Source organism: Rattus norvegicus, chromosome 17 (assembly GCF_021556685.1).
Source record: "Rattus norvegicus strain SHRSP/BbbUtx chromosome 17, alternate assembly SHRSP_T2T, whole genome shotgun sequence".
In the NCBI taxonomy this organism is placed as follows: domain Eukaryota; kingdom Metazoa; phylum Chordata; class Mammalia; order Rodentia; family Muridae; genus Rattus; species Rattus norvegicus.
Genome location: NC_141550.1, coordinates 82,344,983 through 82,366,257, shown reverse-complemented (window position 1 = coordinate 82,366,257; position 21,275 = coordinate 82,344,983). Strand labels below are relative to the sequence as shown.

Genomic DNA, 21,275 nt, shown 5'->3' with positions numbered 1-21,275 from the left:
TTGCCTTTTCTGACAATGCAAGGTAGTTTCATGTTTTTGCCATAAATTGCATTTCCATGAGTTCCAATACTGAGCTTTTCTCATTTGTTTGTTTTCAATTAATTATGTGGCCTTTCGTGTGGCTTGAGAAATGTCTAGTCATGTTCCTTCCCACTTTTTAAATTGGAATATTGTTATCTTACTATTAAGTGTGGACTCCTTATGTATTTGAGGTAATAATCCTTTATGAGATGTGTGGCTTGCAAATACGAGTCTTAAATTTGGCTGTTGTTGGTTTCAGTCCTGGGATTTGGGGTGAGGTCATGGAATCACTGCCCTGGTCAGTGCCGTGTGGTTTTTCCCTATTGTTTTCTTCCAGTATTTAGAGTTCTGAAGTTCTTAGCCATTTTGAAGTGATGTTTGTATCTGACGTGAACTAAGGGTTCACTTTCACTGTTTTTCATGTGGAAAGCCAGTCTTCCCTACACTGTTAAAGAGACCTTTCTCTGCCTATTTTTAATAATGTATTACTTTGTGTGTGCACTCAGGAAGTCAGAGCAAGACTTTCAGGAGTTCTGCTCCCACCATGTGGTGAACAGGATTGGGTTCAGGCTGTCAGCCTTGGCAGCAAGCTCGTGCTCACTGGGCCATCTTGATGGTGTTATCTAAGCTCACTTTGCATGCCAGGTGCATTTCTGGGCTCTGTTCTGTATTATGGGTCAGCATGCCACACTGCTTTATCAGCATCACCCTCTCGGACCCATTTTTCTTGTGCTCATGAGTGCTTGACCATTTAAGACCTTTGATGGCTCTTTTGTGGAAATTTTAAGATCCTTTTCTCTATTTCTATGAAAAACGATATTAGAATTTTAGTAGATATTGCATTGAATCTACATATCATCCTGGGCAGTATGAACATTTTAACAATGATAATTCTGCTCTGTGGTTATGAGACTACAGTGAATAATTACATATCAAAAAATAACCAAGAAAAATGAATTCCCTTGACAGGTGCAACTATATAATTGTATTAAAAAGTAATAATTAATCAATTAATAGATATATCAGAGGAAGGAGTACTTTCAACTCTGAATTCAGACTGTACTGACAGAACTCAGACTGTACTGACAGTGACTGCACAAGGAAAGTCAGACTAGGTTGATACACACCTGTGATTACAGCACACAGGAGGCTGGAGGAGGGGAGCATGGGTTCCACACCAGAAGGCAAAATGGGAGGAAAGAAGGGAAGCCAGTACACTTGATGGACATAGATACATACGTGAGCACATGGAATTCAACACCATATAAAACAGATAGTGTAAATGGAATTTTTAAATGTTATTTAATAACTATTAGCTATTAATATCACCCAGCAAGCCCCCAATTATCAAGGTAGAGTCCTATGGAATTTTTAATCAGTTTTATCATAATTACTGGGTGACTCTCCCTTAATCTATCTTTCTGTACCCTAGACTGTTAATCTCCAGCTGCACTCCCCAAGTACATGCCGTTTCAGTCTTGCCTGGGTTAGTTCAGCTCCATCCGCCAGTCTGTCCTGGTGGCATCTCACTGGGCCATGCATCCCTGGTCTATCACATCTAATGAAGACCTCCTGTTTCCTCCATCTTATTTCTCCTTCTCCCCTTTCTCCTTTCTCCTTTCTTCTTCCTCTTTCTAGGGGGTTCCTACATGCAACTCCCAGCCCAGTAGCATAAGCCATGCCTACTTCTATTCTCCCCAGTAATTGGCTATAGACACTTTTATTTAACCAGTAGCTTTAAATTGGGGAATGAGGTCTATACAACATCATTTGGTACGTGTGAGGATTTGCTTGTCAGAGGCAACCAGATCTTGGGCTAATAGTTAGCATTTGAATACATTTGAATACGTAGCAACGCCAGACCAAGATCATCCACATCCAGGACTGTGTTACTGGCTTGTGAGGATGTTCTGAACTATACCAATCAATAAATGTGACACGTCACACCAAAAGGACGAAGGATACAAACTTTATTGATTATCTTATTAGATGGGGGCGGGGGTGTATGAGAGAATTCAGTATGTTTAGATGAGAAAACCTTTTACCAAAATTTCCATAGAAGGCATTCACCTCAGCACAGTAAAGGCCTTCCTGTATAAGATTCTCAACAGTGAAATACTGAGACCTTTTTCTCTGAGCTCTGGAAGAGGGCGAAAATGTCTATACTCAGTCCTTAGGTTTGCCACGGTGTTGAATGTCCTTGTCAGGCTAGAGAAAAGGTGGCCTGGCTAAGATCAAAAACTCAGGTGACAGCAGATGCTGGCAAGGATGTGGAGAAAGAGAAACACTCCTCCATTGTTGGTGGGATTGCAGACTGGTAAAACCATTCTGGAAATCAGTCTGGAGGTTCCTCAGAAAATTGGACTTTGAACTGCCTGAGGATCCAGCTATACCTCTCTTGGGTATATAACCCAAAAGATGCCCCAACATATAAAAAAGACACGTGCTCCACTATGTTCATCGCAGCCTTATTTATAATAGCCAGAAGCTGGAAAGAACCCAGATGCCCTTCAACAGAGGAATGGATACAGAAAATGTGGTACATCTACACAATGGAAGCTCGTGCTCACTGGGCCATCTTGATGGTGTTATCTAAGCTCACTTTGCATGCCAGGTGCATTTCTGGGCTCTGTTCTGTATTATGGGTCAGCATGCCACACTGCTTTATCAGCATCACCCTCTCGGACCCATTTTTCTTGTGCTCATGAGTGCTTGACCATTTAAGACCTTTGATGGCTCTTTTGTGGAAATTTTAAGATCCTTTTCTCTATTTCTATGAAAAACGATATTAGAATTTTAGTAGATATTGCATTGAATCTACATATCATCCTGGGCAGTATGAACACTCAGCTATCAAAAACAATGACTTTATGAAATTCATAGGCAAATGGTTGGAACTGGAAAATATCATCCTGAGTGAGGTAACCCAATCACAGAAAAACACACATGGTATGCACTCATTGATAAGTGGCTATTAGCCCAAATGCTTGAATTACCCTAGATGCCTAGAACAAATGAAACTCAAGAAGGATGATCAAAATGTGAATGCTTCACCCCTTCTTTAAAAGGGGAACAAGAATACCCTTGGCAGGGAATAGAGAGGCAAAGATTAAAACAGACACAGAAGGAACACCCATTCAGAGCCTGCCCCACATGTGGCCCATACATATACAGCCACCCAATTAGACAAGATGGATGAAGCAAAGAAGTGCAGGCTGACAGGAGCCGGATGTAGATCGCTCCTGAGAGACACAGCCAGAATACAGCAAACACAGAGGCGAATGCCAGCAGCAAACCACTGAACTGAGAATAGGACCCCCGTTGAAGGAATCAGAGAAAGAACTGGAAGAGCTTGAAGGGGCTCGAGACCCCATATGAACAACTATGCCAAGCAACCAGAGCTTCCAGGGACTAAGCCACTACCTAAAGACTATACATGGACTGACCTTGGACTCTGACCTCATAGGTAGCAATGAATATCCTAGTAAGAGCACCAGTGGAAGGGGAAGCCCTGGGTCCTGCTAAGACTGAACCCCCAGTGAACTAGATTGTTGGGGGGAGGGCGACAATGGGGGGAGGATGGGGAAGGGAACACCAATAAGAAAGGGGAGGGGGGAGGAGGATATTTGCCCGGAAACCGGGAAAGGGAATAACACTCGAAATGTATATAAGAAATCCTCAAGTTAATAAAAAAGAAAAAAAGAAAAGAAAAGGTGGCCAACCTGGAGTAGAAGAAACAAAGTCACTTGACAAGAGTGGGATCTTACAGAGGAAATGCTTCAGCTTGGAAAAACTGCTGAAGCTAGCAGACAGAGTGAGCGTACAGACCGTGTCACCCTCCATTTCTATAGCTGCCAAAAAGTACCAAGGAAGAACTAAAGCAACTCTGAAAACCGTGAACCATCAGTGACCGAAATTAAAGGACCATATACATGGGAAGTGCCTTTCGTCATGAAATGGGAAAAGTAAGAGTTTTGGGTTTTAGACAACAAAGCCTGATTTATTTTTCTTCCCCTCTATTTATTAATAATGTTTAGAAACTATGTGGAATTTTTAAAGTGCATCAAACTCATCTTCTCATCACTAATTGATACTACAGAAGGTTGGCTGGCCGGGCGAACGGGGAAAAGGAGCATCTACTTTCCACAGTGGAAATCTCTGCTCTCAAGCTGCTCCCAGCCAGCACCGGAGCGCTTAGTTACCTACTGGTTCCCACAGACCTCCTACAGAAGAGAACTGAAGGACAGAGGATGCAGGGAGGGAGAATCCTGACTAGTTAAAGGGGCTGATGCTTATATTAGAATAAATGTGGAGTACAGACAGCTAAGGAATGATACTAACTCCAGTGTTAACCGTTGCTCCAAGAATCTTGGGACCTGGGAGACAATCCTAATGTTCACCCAGAAATGCGTTGAAGGCTCAATTGGTGATGTGAGTTTTAAGCAGCACTGTTCAAGAGGCTTGTGGTGGCCTTCATTAGAAGAAGGCTTACCTAGCATGGGGGAGCTCCTGGATTCTATCTCAGCATCTTACAACCCGGGGAGATGCACATATATTATTCCACCACTCAGTGGACAGGCGCCAGAAGATCCAATGTTCAGATCATTCTTAGCTTCATAATGAGTTCATGGCCAACCTACTGTATGTGAGACTCTGTCAAAAATAAAACAATGCTGGAAATAAGTAAGCAAACAGGATTTGCAACTCTCTAGTGCCTGCCAGAATTACAAATCATCCTTCCTATGATCCAGCAATGCACAGTAGATCTCACCTACAAATACAATTAAGCCTGCATAAGACTATTCCTTCGCATTGTTTGATGCGTTGTTTATGAAGGCAAAGGATTAGACAGAGCTCGTCTGTCCAGCAAATAATGGACTGAATCACGAACTCAGAACAGCATTGAAAGGTAAACCAAAGACGACAGTGCTGGGCATGTGCAGAATAGCACTGACTGTGCAGGAAAGGGCCCTGGGGTGAAAAGCATGAAAGACGGCATGCACAACTGATCATACACAGCAGCAAGGCCCCTCACTCTTCTCTTAGAGTCCATAAAAGTGCGTGTCCATGTGTGATTACATTGTGTCATCACATTCCCGGTTTGTCTTCAGAAGGGAACATGCCGCTCCGTCCTGAGGAGGGCAGTCCCCAGATCAGTAAACTTCCCGTCACTGGTTTAGTTCCTTCCTTCATCAATGAGATAAGGGCGGGCGAGGCTAAAAGGAAGAGTGAATTTCTTTAAAATTTGCCCATAAAACATTTTAAATTTAAACACTGATACCTCAAAACTGCTATGTTTTGTTTTCTGTGTTTGATTTGGTTTGAGATGATCTTGCTGTGTAGCCCTGGTTGAGGGTTTGCGATGGTACGGTGGGATGCCTGTCTCTGATGAGCTGTATCTCATTGAACACAAATATAACTGAAAGCTCAGACGGAAGATATGACCAGTCATCAACAGGGCCCTCAACTCTGCATTCCTGTCAGCAGAAGTAGGATGTCACAGTGGCTTAGATGTGTGCGATGCGGCCGTATAATGACGCACTGTGCGTCTCTGCTCAGTCCTGATGAGCAGTGATGCCCACTGTGTGGGGAAGCTCACTGTGAGGGAGAAGGCGTAACCCTGCCGTAAGGACTCTTTGGAGCTAAACTGGACATGCAGACGTGATGGATGTGTCCCATTGCTCTTGTCTCCATGGTAACTGGTGTTGCAGTCCTGTGTGGTTGCAGTTGAGTCTTTGCTGTCAGAACAGCACCATTGTTCTATTATACTTCCTGTCATAGTTTTGCTTCACTGGGACTAGGAGATAGTTGAAGCTATGTATTTCTTTACATAAACAGTAGTATAAACCCATTACTTATGGGTTCTCTGAATATTGATTTTTATATTAATTGCTTTAGTAATGTTGGCATGAAATCCTCTCAGTTTTCTGTGACTTAAGTCTCATTTCCATCCTCGAGAAGTAAAATTGAGCACCAAAGAGAGTCGGCGCTGTCTCTGGCCACTCGCCTATGCTGCTTTTATTCTGATTACGAATGCCATTATTCCTCCCTCCCACGCGGATGTTCACTGTTAATATCGCGATGTCGCGTCTCGTTGACACTGTTCATTCTATTTTTAGGATATGGCTTTAGTTGCCCCTGAAGCGCCTTCGGAACAAGCCAGAAGAGTTTTTCAGACCTATGACCCAGAAGGTAAAAATCCTGTCAATACATCGTATATCTTTATGTCTGAAATACTGATACTCGGGCTTTATTCAAAAGATGAGTTGGATTATTCAATGGAAGATAGGCGGTTCTTTAAAAAAAAAAAAAAAAAAAAAAAAAAAAAAAAAAAAACCTTAGAAAAAGCAGTGAAAATGAAAATCAAAGAGGCCAAGCAGCAAAGCTGCAGATTGTGGCTCCCATCAAATTTTAACACTGAGTGGCTGTCTTTCTTTAGATCCTGACTGTCTACTTATACTAGACGCCGGCTTCCCTTACAGTCTTCCTTAGCTCCTGGTCTGAATAAACACTGACTGACCAGTTAGGGCCCAGAGAGATGGCTCAGCAGGTGGATGGAGCGCTGTGCTCTTCCAGAAGATCCAAGGAGGGTTCCTAGCACCCATAGGTAGGCTCTCCTGTAACTCCAGCTCCAGGGCATGACACTTATGGCCTACAGACAGACAGACAGACACACACACACATACACACACACACACACACACACACACACACACACAATCACTGAAACAAGAATCCTCCTGTGGAAGAATAGCATCCTAATCCCTCCTGATCCCACACTTATTCTACTGACATGAGTTTAGGATATTGCACATGTATGTCATTTATATGTCACGGAGGAGTTGTGGCCTTCGTTTCTGTACTGAGTCAGACATTATGCCTTAACCCTGCCTCTGCCTCCCCTAAAGACTACTTATTCCCACATAAATCACCACATAGAAACCAAGCTGTGAGGTCAGGGGGGCCTTTGGAGTTGTGTCTTCAGCATTAAGCTCTTTACTCTGGACACCTGCCCTTCCTCATGCCTTGTTGATGAGTGACAGAGAAGACAGGAACTGAAATTCCATGGCCGTACTCGGCCATACACTCGCTTAGCCAGGAGCACTGGCGAGAGGTGACCCTGCTTAGGTAAATCACTGCAGGAAGCCGTGTTAGTCCAGGGAGAAGAGCTCATTTTGCTTGCTTACTTTTTATTTCATATTTTGTTTTATATAGCCTTGCTTTATTAATACACATACAAATTTGGAGATGAAAATAAAATTTTCCTTAATGCCTTTTCCCTCTAGAAACATGAATTATATTGCTTGATATGAGTTATATTACATCCCTCACCATGACAATAAGTGAATGGACTTGTACTGGCAGGCCAGCCACCACCAGTAGCACTTTTTCCAGGACACATCTTACACCGGCTTGGGGTTTTTGAGACTTGCTTTATTTTGTATATGTGTATGTGTGTGTGCCAAGCATGGGGGCTGGGTAATGCCATGTGTGTGCACTTCTGTGTATGGCCTCTCTGAGGCCAGGGAGGTGTCAGATACCCTGAAGCTGGAATTAAAACTGGTTGAATCCCAATATTTTCTGCAAAAGCAGTAAGTATTCTTAACTACTGAGCTGTCTCTCCAGCCCCTAACAGTGGCTGGTGTTTTTGTGGAACATTACAACACAACTTGGAAACATTTTACCTCCATGAATATATTAAAGCCATGGTATGCTTCAATTTAATATTAAACTTTTAATTTAATATTAAATGTAATATAATATTTATTATTCAATAGTAATACTAATTGTAATATTAATTTAATAGACTAGTTTATTATTAATAGTAATTAATATTGCTATTAATGACATTAGTCAGTTAATGGTTGTGTAATATTACAACCATGTGCATATGGCTGGTAATATGTGTCAGTTAGGGAAGCATTTGCTATGCTGGCATAACGAATTAAATTTAGCTTCCCAGAACCCACATTGGTATAAAGGTAGCCATGTTGGTATAAAGGTAGCCATGTTGGTATAAAGGTAGCCATGTTGGTATGTGCCTGTGATCTCATTGCTGAGGACACAGGAGCAGGAGAATCTCTGGCCAGCTGGCCAAGCTAAGTCATCGAGCTCTGGGTTCAGTGAGAGACCTGCCTCAGTAATAGGGTGGAAAGGGAGTGAGCAAAGCACCCAACATCCACCTCTCACCTACATACACGTGAGTGCACACACACCCTTATGAATACAGGTATACACCTACAGTGGCACACAGGAAACCTTCATCCTGAATCTAGGAGATGGATACTATCACCTTCTAACTTTGTATGTGTCAAAGGTTTGTGTGTATAACAACCAAGAGTAGCTTCCAGATGTTCTAGACCAACCAGTCTTGACCCCTCAATTACCTATGTCTGTTTTACAGCTGAAGTCTTAGAGACGCTCAAGCTGCTCTGAACGAGTTGGCATTAGACTGCTGCTAATAATCTGGTATTGACTCGCCATTTGCTTGAGCAATTGTATTTTAGATTCTTCAAGATTCTAGAAACCTGCTACTTATTTTGATGTCAAACAAAGTTATATGATCAAAGGTGTATTTTTAAATTGCTAATTTCTCATTTGGAATATTATCAAAATTTTAATCTTAGCAATGCCTTATTATGCCACTTTAATTACTTGGCAGGGTTTCATGATTAAATCACAAACTAAAAAATGACAATAATAAACAGCTGCTCAGAACATAATCAGAACAATTTACCAGGCAGCGAACCCTTATGCATTCATTCATTCATTCATTCATTTATCTATTTATTTATTTATTTATTTATTTATTTATTTTTATGCTCCAGATTTTATTCCCCTCCTGGTCCACCGTCCCCCAGGGTTCCACATCCCATACCTCCTCTCCCCCACCCCATCCCCCCGCCCCGTCTCCACAAGGCTATCCCCACCATCCCACCATACCCACCCCACCAGACCTCAGTGGGGTTAGATGCGTCTTCTCTGAACCCGACCTGGGAGTCATCTGCTGTGTATGATTGGAGGCCTCATGTCAGCTGGTGTGGTCACCAGATAGAACTGTGGAGTCGCTTAAACGTTTTCCAAAGTGGGATCAGCTCAAGGGGAGGCCCCAAGACCTGACGCCATTACTGAAGCTATGGGACATTCACAATAGTCTGGCCTGATTTGTGAATCAGTGTCTAAGCGATATCAGGGGTCCAGGTTAATTGAGACCGCTGGTCTTCCTATAGCATCGCCCTCCTCCTCAGCTTCTTCCAGCCTTTCCCTAATTCAGCCAGAGCGGTCAGCAGCTTCTGCTCCCTGGTTGGGTGCACACATCTGCATCTGACCCTTCCAGCTGCTTGTTGGTCTTTTCTAGAGCAGTCATGATAGTCCCTTTTGTGAATGCCCCACAGCGTCAGTAATGGTGTCAGGCCCCAAGGCCTCCCCTTGAGCTGAACCCACTTAGGGAAACTTTTAAGCAAGTCCACAATTTTATCTGGTGATCATTTCATGGAGAAAAGTATTTGAATCTGGGCTTTGCTCTCAGGTAATTGCTATAATGGGAATTTTTCTAGAGTAGCAATAAAGTTTAAAGAATGAAGCTAGCCTGGCACGAGTGTGCAGACAACGACACAGGAAGAGACATTTTTGCTATGCTTCCTAAGATGCTGAACGTTAGGTAGAGATCCATGACGGCCAGCAAGCAGGGAGACTTCCAGACGGTTGCTCCTGTCTGCTGGTGGCCAAATAAAATCTGTTTCACAGTTAGAGGCTCTAGGCTCTAGTTAGCTGTGACCTAACTAAACAACATAATTTGTTTTCTCTATCTTTCCAATTCATCAAAGCAAGCTTATGGGCTTGAAGGTCTTTGAAAATGCTTTCAAACACGTTATTTTATTATTTAGACCTCCAGTTATTTGTAACTGGACAAGTTGTGGTTGGGCTAACCCTTCACGTTTAAGTCTGTGTGATTTTAATTATTACAAGTGATCTGGGGCCTTTGAAACAAGGTCAGTCTGTCTTAGATAGTGTTTAAAACGATAACAAATAGGAGAGGCCTTTGTATCATCCTGACCCGCCTACGACTGTGAGATGAGGCTCCCTGTGTTCTGTGTGTGCCTTGTTACAGGAGTAGAAATCTTAGACAAGATTCTGTAGAAAATTATCTAACCCTTGAAAAAGAAAAAGACATGCTGTTCGCTCACTGCTAATGGAACATAGATAGAGGCAGCCTCTCGGAATGAGTACTGTGCATTGTGCACGGGAATAGCTTGTGACTCTTCAGAACCTCTGTCATTTCTGACTGCCCTCCCAAGACTTTGCTTGTGTCATTTTAATTTTGGCATCTGCAGAGTTTGGGTCACTTTCTGTGCTATTTTGTGTATATTTTTATTGTCCACACTCAACTTCTTCATAATTTTTAAAACATAAATGAATAATATCATTTCCCTGTCATCCCTCCAGGTCTCCCATGTGCCATTCTCTTGCTCTCTCAAATTCTTGTCCTCTTTTTTCAATTGTTACATATCAGTGTGTGTATGTATTCCCTAATTATAAATACAGCCTGACTAGTCTGTACCATTAGTTGTTTGTATGTGTGTGACCTCAGCAATGACCATTTGTGGGTACTGAACTGAAGGGCTCTTCCCCAAAGAAGGCCATGTTCCCCTTCTCAGCACACTTTCCTTCCATGTTTGCATGCCCATCGTTACCTGTGTTGGCATGCCCATCGTTACTTGTGTTGGCATGCCCATTGTTACCTGTATTCAGGGCTTCTTTAGGTAGACATGCTGTTGGGACTTCATGGGTATAGTTTCCTGACATTTCTAGGAGGTGAACATTCACAGCAGACTTTTGGTCCTCTGGCTTGTACAGTTTTTCTGTCCCCTCTTGCATGATGTTCCCTGAGCCTTACATACAGTTGTCTTGCCGAGATCAGTTTGGAAGCTCTTATATATAATATGTCATCATCAAATAGGGATAGTTTAACTTCTTTTCCTGCTTAAACTCCTTTAATTTCTCTCTTGCCTTACTGCTTCAGATTGTGCTTCAAGTACAATATTGAAAAGGAATGGGGATAGTGGACAGCCCTGTCTCATTTCTGGTTTCAGTGGGATTGCTGCCAGTTTTTGTTATCTTAGGATAAAGTTAGCCATAGGTTTCACATATATAACTTTTATTATGCTGAGTGTCTTGGTTAAGGCTTTACTGCTGTGAATAGACACCATTAGCCAAGAAACTTAAAAGGACACTATTTAATTGGGGCTGGCTTACTGGTTCAGAGGTTCAGTCCATGATCATCAAGTCAGATCATGGCAGCATCCAGGCAGGCATGGTGCAGGCAGAGCTGAGAGTTCTACATCTTCATCTGAAGGCTGCTAGGAGAAGACTGACTTCCAGGCAGTTAGGATGAGGGTCTTAAAGCTCACACCCACAGTGACACACCTACTCCAACAAAGCCACACCTAATAGTGCCACTCCTTGGGACAAACATTCAAACCACCACATTCCACTCCCTGGCCCCCATAGACTTTTTCGAACACGAGTCTATTGGGACCATACCTAAACACAGCATAATGCAAAATACATATTGTCCAACTTCAAAAGTCCCCATAGTCTATAGCAGTCTCAGCAATGTTAAAAGTCCAAAGTTCAAAGTCTCTTCTGAAATTCATCCAATCACTTAACTGTAGTCCCCAAAGTAAGACAGTAGACCAGCCGGGCACACTCCAGAGTCTGCATCTCCATGTCTGACTGCAAAGCAGCCTTCAGTAGACCAGCCGGGCACACTCCAGAGTCTGCGTCTCCATGTCTGACTGCAAAGCAGTCTTCAGTAGACCAGCCGGGCACACTCCAGAGTCTGCGTCTCCATGTCTGACTGCAAAGCCGTCTTCAGATCTCCACTCCTTTTTCATCTTTGTTGACTACAACAAACTTCTATTTCCTGGGCTAGATCCACTCCCTGTTAGCAGCTTTCCTCAGCAGGTATCCCACAGCTCTGGTATCTCAAACATCTTGGGGTCTCCAAGTGAACTTCAACTTCACAGCCTCTTGTTCCAATGTCTGGGATCCACACATGATCATCTGGGCTCCTCCAAAGGACTGGCGTCACTTCTCCAGCTCTGCCCTCTGTAGCACTCTAGGCTCTGGTTGACTTACTCTCTCTGCTGCTGCTGTTCTGGTGATCATCCCATGGTACTGGAATCTCCAATACACTGGGCTCTTCAGTTATAACTAGGCTTCACCAATAGCCTCTCATGGTCTCTCTTCATGGTGTCAAACTTCAACTTCTTTGCATGGCCCCTTCAGTCCTGATCAATCAACTGCAACTGAGGCTCACCTTCCTTCACCAAAGGCAAGGCCTCTCACAGTGCCAAGTCTCAGCTGCTCTCTACCATCCCTCCATGCTTTCAAAACTGGTACCACTTGAATGATTCTTACACATTGCCAAGTCCAGTTGCAGCAGGAGGTATAACCTTGACCTGAAACATAGCTTCTTTGTGCTCTCAGAAAACACTTCCCAGATTTCACCTGAGTAATGCTAGTCTCTTAATCACCACTGATTTCTTAGCTCCAGCTAACGAGCATCAATTTTCCCAGTAATCTCTTCTATTCTTGACTCTACAGCCAGAGTCACATGGCTGAAGCCGCCAAGTTCTGCTGCTTGCTGGGGCTGGAACATGGCCCCCCTTTTTATATTGTATATTATCCTTAGCTTTCTGTTTTCTAACTTTCCCTTCGTAAGCTAGGCTGTCCTAGAACTTGCTTTGTAGATTGACCTTGAACTCAGAGGCCTGCATATCTGTCTCCGAAGTACTAGGATTAAAGCTATGGTCTTAACCACACCTGGATTTAAACTTTCCTCTATTTAGGATTTGCTGTGTCTCAGACTGGCCTTGAATTCAGAGATCTGCTTGCCTCTGTCTCCTGGAATTAAAGGTGTGTACCACCTTGCCTGTGCCTAAGCTTTTCATGGTCACTGTGCCTCAAGATCCAAATCAAAAGCCTGTATCTTTCATTTCTGGATTGTAGTTCATTCCAGATTTAAAATCTAAGTGAAAACAATAGACAAGTAATAATAACACTTAACATGATATAACTATTTCTTGTTCAATGGCAAACACACAAACAATAAGCTTAGCTGGGTGGGATCTTGCCACAAAGTCACCACTCCCTTAATCTGTTTCTTTGAACACAGGATTCAGCTCCATTTCACTTCCTGGTACCTGTTTATTACTTAAACCATTCATCTTATATTTTTCCTTTTTAAGCTTGTTATGTTTGTTAAAAATATTCTTCATGAGACTTAACCAGAGACCGAAGTCTCTGTTGGGTTTTCTTGAGACTTCCTTTGTCAATACAATTACTATAAATCTCTTTACCTTAGACTCAGGTAGACTCTTCAGACAAAGGCAAAAAGCAACCACATTCTTCACCAAAATATCACAAGAACAGTCTCTTGGCCACATATTAAAATTCTTTTCCTCTGAAACTTTTAGAACTAGTCTTCCACAGTTCAAATTGCCCTCAGCAACAAAGGCTTCCATATTCTTTCTAAGATAGCTCATTAAGCCCCACTTAGAGCATTCCACCTAGTCCAAAGTCCCAAAATCTATAGTCTTCGAAAAAAAAAATTACAACAATATTCCAATCCCTGGTACCAACTTCTATCTTAGTTAGGGTTTTAAAGGGCAACATTTAATTGGGGCTGGCTTACAGGTTCAGAGGTTCAGTCCACTATTATCAAGGTGGGAACATGGTAGTGTCAAGGCAGGCATGGTCCAGGGGAGCTAAGAGTTCTACATCTTCATCTGAAGGCTGCTAGGAGAAGATTGGATTCCAGACAGTTAGGATGAGGGTCTTAAAACCCATTCCCACTATAAAACACCTACTCCAACAAGGCCATGCTATCAATAGTGCTACTCACTGGGCCAAACATATTCAAACCACCACAGTGGGCCAAACATTGAGGTATGTTTCCTCTAGTCCTGTTCTTTTTAAACGTTTATTATGAAAGCATATTGGATTTTTTGTCAAACAGTTTTTCTGCATCTACTGAGATGGTCATGTGATTTTTGTTGTTAATTCCACTTACATGACTTACTAGCTTGTGTTGAACCATTCCTACCTGTTCAGTATAAAGCCAACCTGATTATGATTGTGCATTTGGTTTGCCAGTATCCTTGAGTCTGTCTTTTCCAGAGATAATGGCTTATAGTTTTCTTTTTGTGTGGGTTTTATCTAATTTTGGTATTCAAGTGACAGTGGCTTCACAGATGGAGTATAGGATACTCCTGCTGTTTCCTTTTCTCTCTGTCTCTGTCTATCTCTGTCTCTGTCTGTCTGTCTGTCTGTCTGTCTCTCTCTCTCTCTCTCTCTCTCTCTCTCTCTGTGTGTGTGTGTGTGTGTGTGTGTGTGTATTCTTTTTTCTTTCTGTCCTTTTTCATTTGTTTAATAATTTAAGAAGGATTGGTTGTAGATCTTTGACAGTCTGGTAGAATTATGTTGTGAATCTCTCATCCTTCCTCCGGTCCTACACTGTTTTTAGTCTAAAAGGATTTTTGTTTCTGTTTCTATCTCATAATTTGTTATGAGTCTCTTTATGTTGTTTTTCTCCTTTTGGTTTAATTTTTGTGATTTGGATGAATCTAGAAATTCTTTTTCTTAAGACTTTCCAATATAATGTAGTTCATGTTTTTAAAATATTCCCTTATGATCTGAATTTTTTTGGATGTTTATTGTAATATTTCCCTTTTCACATCTGCTTCTGTGAATTTGGATCTGTCTTCTTTCCTTCCTTTTTTCCTCCCTTCCTTTCAATGGGTTGAGCCAAGGTCTGTCTTGTTATCATCTCAGAGAATCAACTTTAGATTTGTTGTTTTCCATTTTTCTATTCCTATAATCCCTACAATTTTTATGTTCTCTTGTTGCTTACTGGTTTTTAGTTTCATTTATCCTTGATTTTCACATTTTTGAGATGCATCATTAAGTTATTTGTACTCTTTTTTTGTTGTTGTTTTGCTTTGTTTTTGTTCTCCGTGTTCCTCTCCGTGTGTCTGGGAGGTTTTGTGCTTTCATTTTGTTCCAGGAGCATTTTTATTCCTACTTTGATTTCTTGTTTGACCCATGTATCGTTCAATAATCAGTTACTTATTCACCGTGAGTTTGCATACTTATTAGAGACTGGCTTGAGCTTAAGTTTGTTGCATTATGGCCAATTATTTCAAACTTTCTAAATTTAGCATTTGTATCCCAGAGAAATGTCTAAGGGCTGCTGGGTAGGGTATGTATTCTTTGATCTTTGGGTGGAATATTCTGTACTGTAAAGACCATTTGATGTATGATATCATTTGATTTTAATGTTTCTCTGGGTTTTTTTTCCCCAGATCAGTCTCTTAAAGTGGCTTGTTGAAACCACATAGTAATAATGAATTAATGCTAATCTCTGTCTGATATGGACACAGTAGGCTAGGAGTAGAGTAGTAGTAGAGTAGTTTTCTAACAGGATGTGACTGATGGTTGCATTTTGCTTAGGTAGAATGAAGTCAGATGAACTCCAAGGGGGCGGGATTGGGACGAAGTGTGATTGGGACTGGTCTGTCTTGAATGTGAAGGCAGATCTGGTTTTGGGAGAGGTGAATGGAGCAGACAGACCATCAGATGGAGTCCCTGTCTAGACGCTGGTACAAGATGAATAGTAAATGGCTGGACAGAGAGGTTAGGTACAGAGAGCAAGGAGCCTGCAGATTCTAAGCAGGCGACAAGCTCCTATGCTGAGGCTGGAGTTTTCAGACAGCCCATTGCCTCAGCTGCATTCAGCTTTAGCTTTTTTCTGAGGTGTGTTGGCTGTTTTGTTGTGTTCAGTTGAAATGTTTTTAAATTGAATCTGTAGCTATTAGCTAATGTGAAGCCTGTTTCAATTTTTTTTCTTAGTTTTACACCATCAGTTATCTAAATAGAACTGGATCACTACATGTAGTACAATGAAACTGTAACTATAAACAGAATTTGTGCTGGGTGGTAGTGACTCATGACTTTAATCCCATCACTCTGTAGGCAGAGACAGGCATGAGTTTGAGGCCAGCCTGGTCTACAGAACATGTTCTAGAACAGCCAAGGATACACACAGAAACTCTGTTTTGAAAATAAACAACCAAACAAAAAAATTTGTTATAAAGAATTCTTTTCACTTTGATTTCTTCATGACAATTTAAAGATTTAGCTAATTACTGAATAATGCTATCATTTAAGTGGAAAGAGATTTTACCCATTTGCAGGTTTGTAAAGCTCCTTTATTAAAAAATATAGTTTAACTTTAAGGTTTAATTGGAGTTCTTAAGTCATTTTTTTTCCTCCCTCGAAGATAAATCTCTGGCTGTATTTCTAAGAAAATCCATCTGAGTGAGTACCTAGGAGCAGTGAGCCTTATTGGGAAAACAGACAACTCCTCAGATTTCTGTAAAGGGATTCTCTCCTCCCAGAACCTGATCAGAAATGTTCTTATTCCCACTTCTCTTTAATATGTGTTCCAGATAATGGATTCATAGCCGACACACTTCTAGAGGATGTCATGAAAGCCTTGGACCTTGTTTCAGATCCCGAGTAGTGAGTATAACTGGAAATCTTATTTTGATCACTCAAAAAAGATTCTATCAAGTTGAAGCATTACATACATTTTTTACCCATTTTCAAAAAAAAAAAAAACAAATCTAAATAGCAAAACAATAAAAGTTTAGGGAAACGGCCTAATCCAATCTTAGGACAGAGGTTAACATACCTATTAAACATACTGATGCTTCTTGACTCACCATTGGTTGTCTTGCTTTTTAAAATAAGTTTTTCACTATAATTTGAATTTTCTATATCTAAAAAGACTTCGTTCTTGAGATTTTATATTGAAAATAGTGACTTTGCCTTTGTCTCAGATCACAATTTAGTGGCCTTCCTCAGCCCCTCTGCATCCTCCTTGCATAGAGCACTCTGATGATCCTGGGTCTGTGATGGTCCTGCTCTAGCAACTCCTAGAGCTGAGCCCACATGTCACTGAGCCTGGCTAGAGCTGAGACCACATGTTACTGAGCCTGGCTAGAGATCACAAAGATGTAACTTTTCATAAAACGTATTTTAAAAGTTTTATCCCCAAACACATCCCTCAAGTTCCATTTCTAATAAAACAAACAAAAAGCCTAGAACTCACTTAGTCCAAACAGAGACCTTCCTAGGAAGGGAATCGTTAAACCCTTTTGTCTGGCTCCGGCTCCAGCCCTTCTCCAGTGTCTGTCCCTAAAGAGCTTGAGCCACAGACTCCCCCTGTGCACTGGGGAAGTACCCCGGGGAAGTTGATCAGCCACAATGCCCCTTAGCCCCCAAATATGGCACTTTGCTTGTTACATAATAGGCTAAGTTTAACTTGGCATTTAGAGTTTGAAATAGCACTGGGGAGAAACCTCTAAATAAACCATTGACAGTTTCACCCTTTGACCCTCACCCTACATTTCCCTACCTCTTAGACCTGCTCGTCCATGACATTCTCCAACAGCCTCCGTTACACCTGAATGGCAGGAGCTGAACATACAGCTTGTTTACTTCAGGTCGCAGCAGGACCAGCAAGGGCCATGACATTCTCTGCAATTCCCTAGACTCAGGCTTTTACGTCTGTGGCCTTCAAGTTAGATTGTCCAGGGTTGTTAAGCATCTACCTCATCTGGGTCTTAAAGTAACATTTTGAAAGGCATGCTTTTATTATCTGATCTGCCATTGCCTCTTGGCCTACTTCTTTCCAACTCCTGGAGCCTAAAATAGTTGTTATTAAAGTAAATGCTCCATTTGATTGTTGAATTCAGTACCCAGGGAGGAAAGGGAATCTGCCTTTGGGAGTTATACCCTGAGTTTATAAGCCTTGGTTTTTAAATTACTTTACCTAATAAGGAACAATATTCTAAAGTCATCGTCATAATTTAAATTTTAAATAGTAACAGATTACTCTGATTTAAAAATAGCCAAGTTTTGGCAAATTAAGTGTCATTCCTGCGTATTTGTCATTAAAGTTCTAAAAAGAATAGCTCTTAGGATTTTGGCATCCAAACGTGTGGTTCCAGAAATTTAATCATGAAAGAACAAAATAGTTTTATGGGGTTTTGTCTCCTATGGTGTTCAGTGTTTTTCTTTTCCTTTCTCTTTTTCTTCTCCCTATAGTATAAATCTCATGAAGAACAAATTGGATCCAGAAGGATTAGGAATCATATTGTTGGGTCCATTTCTTCAAGAATTTTTTCCTGACCAGGTAACATATTCAGCAGAGTATATTGACTCATTGTTCTGTTGAGATGACCATCTGTGAACAGGATTTTTCCTTAAAGTGTAAAGGACAAAACTATTACATAAAGGCCTTTCTGTGCAGAGGTCAGGAAGACATGTATGAGCCCATGTAGGACTCAGAAAGCCCATGTGTGTCAGTACACTGCTATCGTGCCTGGGGTGGGTGTCTGTATAGCCATGCACTGCTCTGACAGCATATGTGCCAGCACAGTGACACCATGCCCAGAGGGTATGTTTGTATTCCGAGACAGTGTTGCCGTGCTCTGACGTGGCACGTGCCAGTATGGTGATGAGTGTGTCGGCACAGTGGTACAATGCACAGAGAGAGAGAGAGAGAGAGAGAGAGAGAGAGAGAGAGAGAGAGAGAGAGTGTGTTGTTGATTTATCTACATACCCCTCTCATCGGGCGTATGCTGTACAGTGGGTCTGTGTCCTGGCACAACTGTGTGTCCTCAGAGTATGCATGTCGGTACAGTGATACATGTGTGGTTCGTGTGTTCATGGAGCCATGCGCTTCTTTAATTTAGGGCTTTATGCCACTACAGTGATAGAATTCTCTGAGGGTATCAATACGTTATACAGTACTCGGAGTTCTGATGGGTAGCAGAGAGCAGTATTAGATTAAAGAAGAAGGGCAGACCAGAAATGTATATAAGAGAGAGACATCACCCTGCTTCCTCCCACGCCTGTGCTCACACGCTCACACGCTCACACGCTCACACGCTCACACTCTCGGGACCTGCGTTCATCTTAGGACACTGCCAAAGAAGAGAGGGGCAGGGGCTCCTAGGAATGAGCCTGAGTTCCAGAAGAAAGGGGAGAGCAGAATGGCTTTGTTTGTAATGGCCCAGCACTGACTCCTCTTAGGATGACAGGTCTTCCACTGGCTTTGTTGCCTCAGTTAACCGGGCTCTGCTCTCACACCCTTGGTTGTGCCTGCGTTGGTGGCGAACCACTTTCACCACTTTCACGGCCTTTTTCTTTGGTCTGTGTGAAATTTGTTTTGCCACCGATTTTGCATAATAATCATGGTCATATCATATCAGCAATTCAAATTGTTCCAATAGAAATGCCAATTGTGTCCAACTATGTAGTTATTTAATTTTGATGAGCTTGCTAATTTGATATCTTGAGTACAAATCTGACTTGAACAGAGTAATCGGCGTTAGTGGCATTCAGTCTTACTTAGCAGTTAGTTCAGACTTGGAGACTTGGAGTTCCTGTTGGTTTATTATGAATAATGCAAGTGAGTGGTAAAATTCAGAAAGCAACCAGTATTCTAACCACATAGGAAATTGAACTTTTCAAACTTTGGCAAATTATTTAGGAACAAGACCAAACAAACTTTTTTATTCTGACACTGAACACGCACTGCTGGATTATAATATCCGTATATTAGCATTGGGCTTCCCTGAAAGTTCCTTTTTAGACTCTGACGTACTTTAGATGTATCAGTGGATGGTCAGTTAAGCATCGTAAAGGTTCTGAAGCAATATTTGAAGCTATGGATTTAATCCAAGAAAGCTGCTGACAGGAAGGACAATATTGGAAATATTGATTGTTAGTTTTAAATATGAAACATGTTTGTGTTAGGTTGAAAACTGCTTGTGCAGTGTAAGGCAGTTACGAGTTCTGTCGGCCATATGTGTGTGCTAATTACAAGTTGATGATTATATTAGTATGACTTATTAGCTCACGGAATTGGTAGTTTTATATTTTGTTAATTCTTTGAGGATTCACACAATGTGTGTGATCATATCCACCCCAGGGCTTCACCATAACTCCTCCCACATCACCCAATGGTGTGTCCCTTTTCGTTTTATTTAGTAACCCATGGACTCCAAAAAGGGTTACTGTCTTTGTGGCAATGTTCCTTGAGGTGGTAGAAGAATGTTCTAGATCCCTCTAGTCCACAGGAAATGGACTTTCCTTTCTGGTTGGTTGTGCTGTGTCCTGAGTCCATCTTACTACTTGCTTACTTCCCTGTTATTCTGAGCAGAGTCTCCATCAGAGCCTGGATTTTCTCATTGCCCCTGTGGAACCCATTTTCTCTCCTTGGACAACACATGTGATCTTGCTGTCTTTTTCCTTTGGAGCAGCATGGTCTCAAATGTCGTGTGTAAGACAGAGTTAGAAATGCAGAACCCTCACGTCTCTCCATGCACAGTGAATCGAGAGCTGCAGAGACAGCCCAGCAAGTTGTAACACCTCGAGATGACTCTGATGGAGCTCCACCTTAGCACAGCTGCCTCCCTCTCAGGAGACTTACCCATTGCTCCCTGTTCCCACCCTGTGGGAACTCAGACCCCTGTGTCACACCTACCTTCCACATGAGCCACACCACTGCTGGCCGATCTGTACTCAGTGCACTCCAGCACTGTTCCTCACGATGGCTGCTGCCGTCCTCAGCCGGCCTCCTACTTGACAGAGCAGCTCAGCAAATGTGTTCAGGTAGCTACGAGTAAGTGGAGTCAATTACAAAGACAGGTTAGAATGGAAACAAGGAAAACACTTAAGTCAGTCAGCTTTACTCATGCTTAGCTAACTACAGTGGAAGGGCATTGCAGTGTTAGGAGAGAGAAGCCACGCAGGGCAGCTGGTTTACAGTGAGAACAGCAGAAGCAGCTCTCTTCATTAAGCATATCCTAAATGCCTTATAAATAGAGTGCAGTTATCCCCTCACTTTTGATAATGAAGATCAGAAAATTTGTGAAATGGTTTGATGTCACTCAACTGGTACCTGGCTGACCCAAGAGCCCATGATAGATCTAACTACCCCAGAGGGAAAGTGCTTCCTGCAGTTGCATTGCCTTTGTGCTGTGTCCACAGGTCCCCAACTAAGAGTTATTCCCTAGAGAACAGAAATAGTATTCAAGGAAGGAAAATGTTTAATTGTTAAGTTAAAATAAACTGTCAAAATCAAGAATCCCATCACTGTCATCTAAGTAATCACA

General features: G+C 41.9%; 2 protein-coding genes across 30 annotated transcripts in view; one reads left to right on the top strand and one right to left on the bottom strand.

Annotated features, from left to right (window-relative positions):
* Positions 1 to 21,275, top strand: part of Mindy3 (MINDY lysine 48 deubiquitinase 3) — a 78,662-nt gene that overhangs the window by 52,297 nt on the left and 5,090 nt on the right. For all 24 annotated transcript variants that reach the window (XR_015640736.1, XR_015640735.1, XR_015640733.1 and 21 more), the window contains 3 exon segments: positions 6,141 to 6,213; positions 16,536 to 16,608; positions 18,199 to 18,286. Coding sequence is in view for 14 of the 24 variants with exons in the window: in XM_087590268.1 (XP_087446394.1) it covers positions 6,141 to 6,213; positions 16,536 to 16,608; positions 18,199 to 18,286 (234 nt within the window). In the remaining 10 variants the exon portion in view is untranslated.
* LOC103694135 (uncharacterized) overlaps positions 1,975 to 21,275 on the bottom strand; it is a 43,231-nt gene continuing 23,930 nt past the window's right edge. Inside the window, exons 3-5 of one of the 6 annotated variants that reach the window (XR_015641892.1) lie at positions 20,645 to 20,776; positions 2,866 to 5,237; positions 1,975 to 2,580 (exon numbers count right to left, since the gene is read on the bottom strand). Coding sequence is in view for 1 of the 6 variants with exons in the window: in XM_087591892.1 (XP_087448018.1) it covers positions 20,683 to 20,776 (94 nt within the window). In the remaining 5 variants the exon portion in view is untranslated. Of the gene's footprint in view, positions 2,581 to 2,865; positions 5,238 to 11,167; positions 12,486 to 14,732; positions 20,500 to 20,644; positions 20,777 to 21,275 lie in introns of those variants that run through there. The other 5 variants (XR_015641889.1, XR_015641890.1, XR_015641893.1 and 2 more) reach the window with 5 other exon arrangements.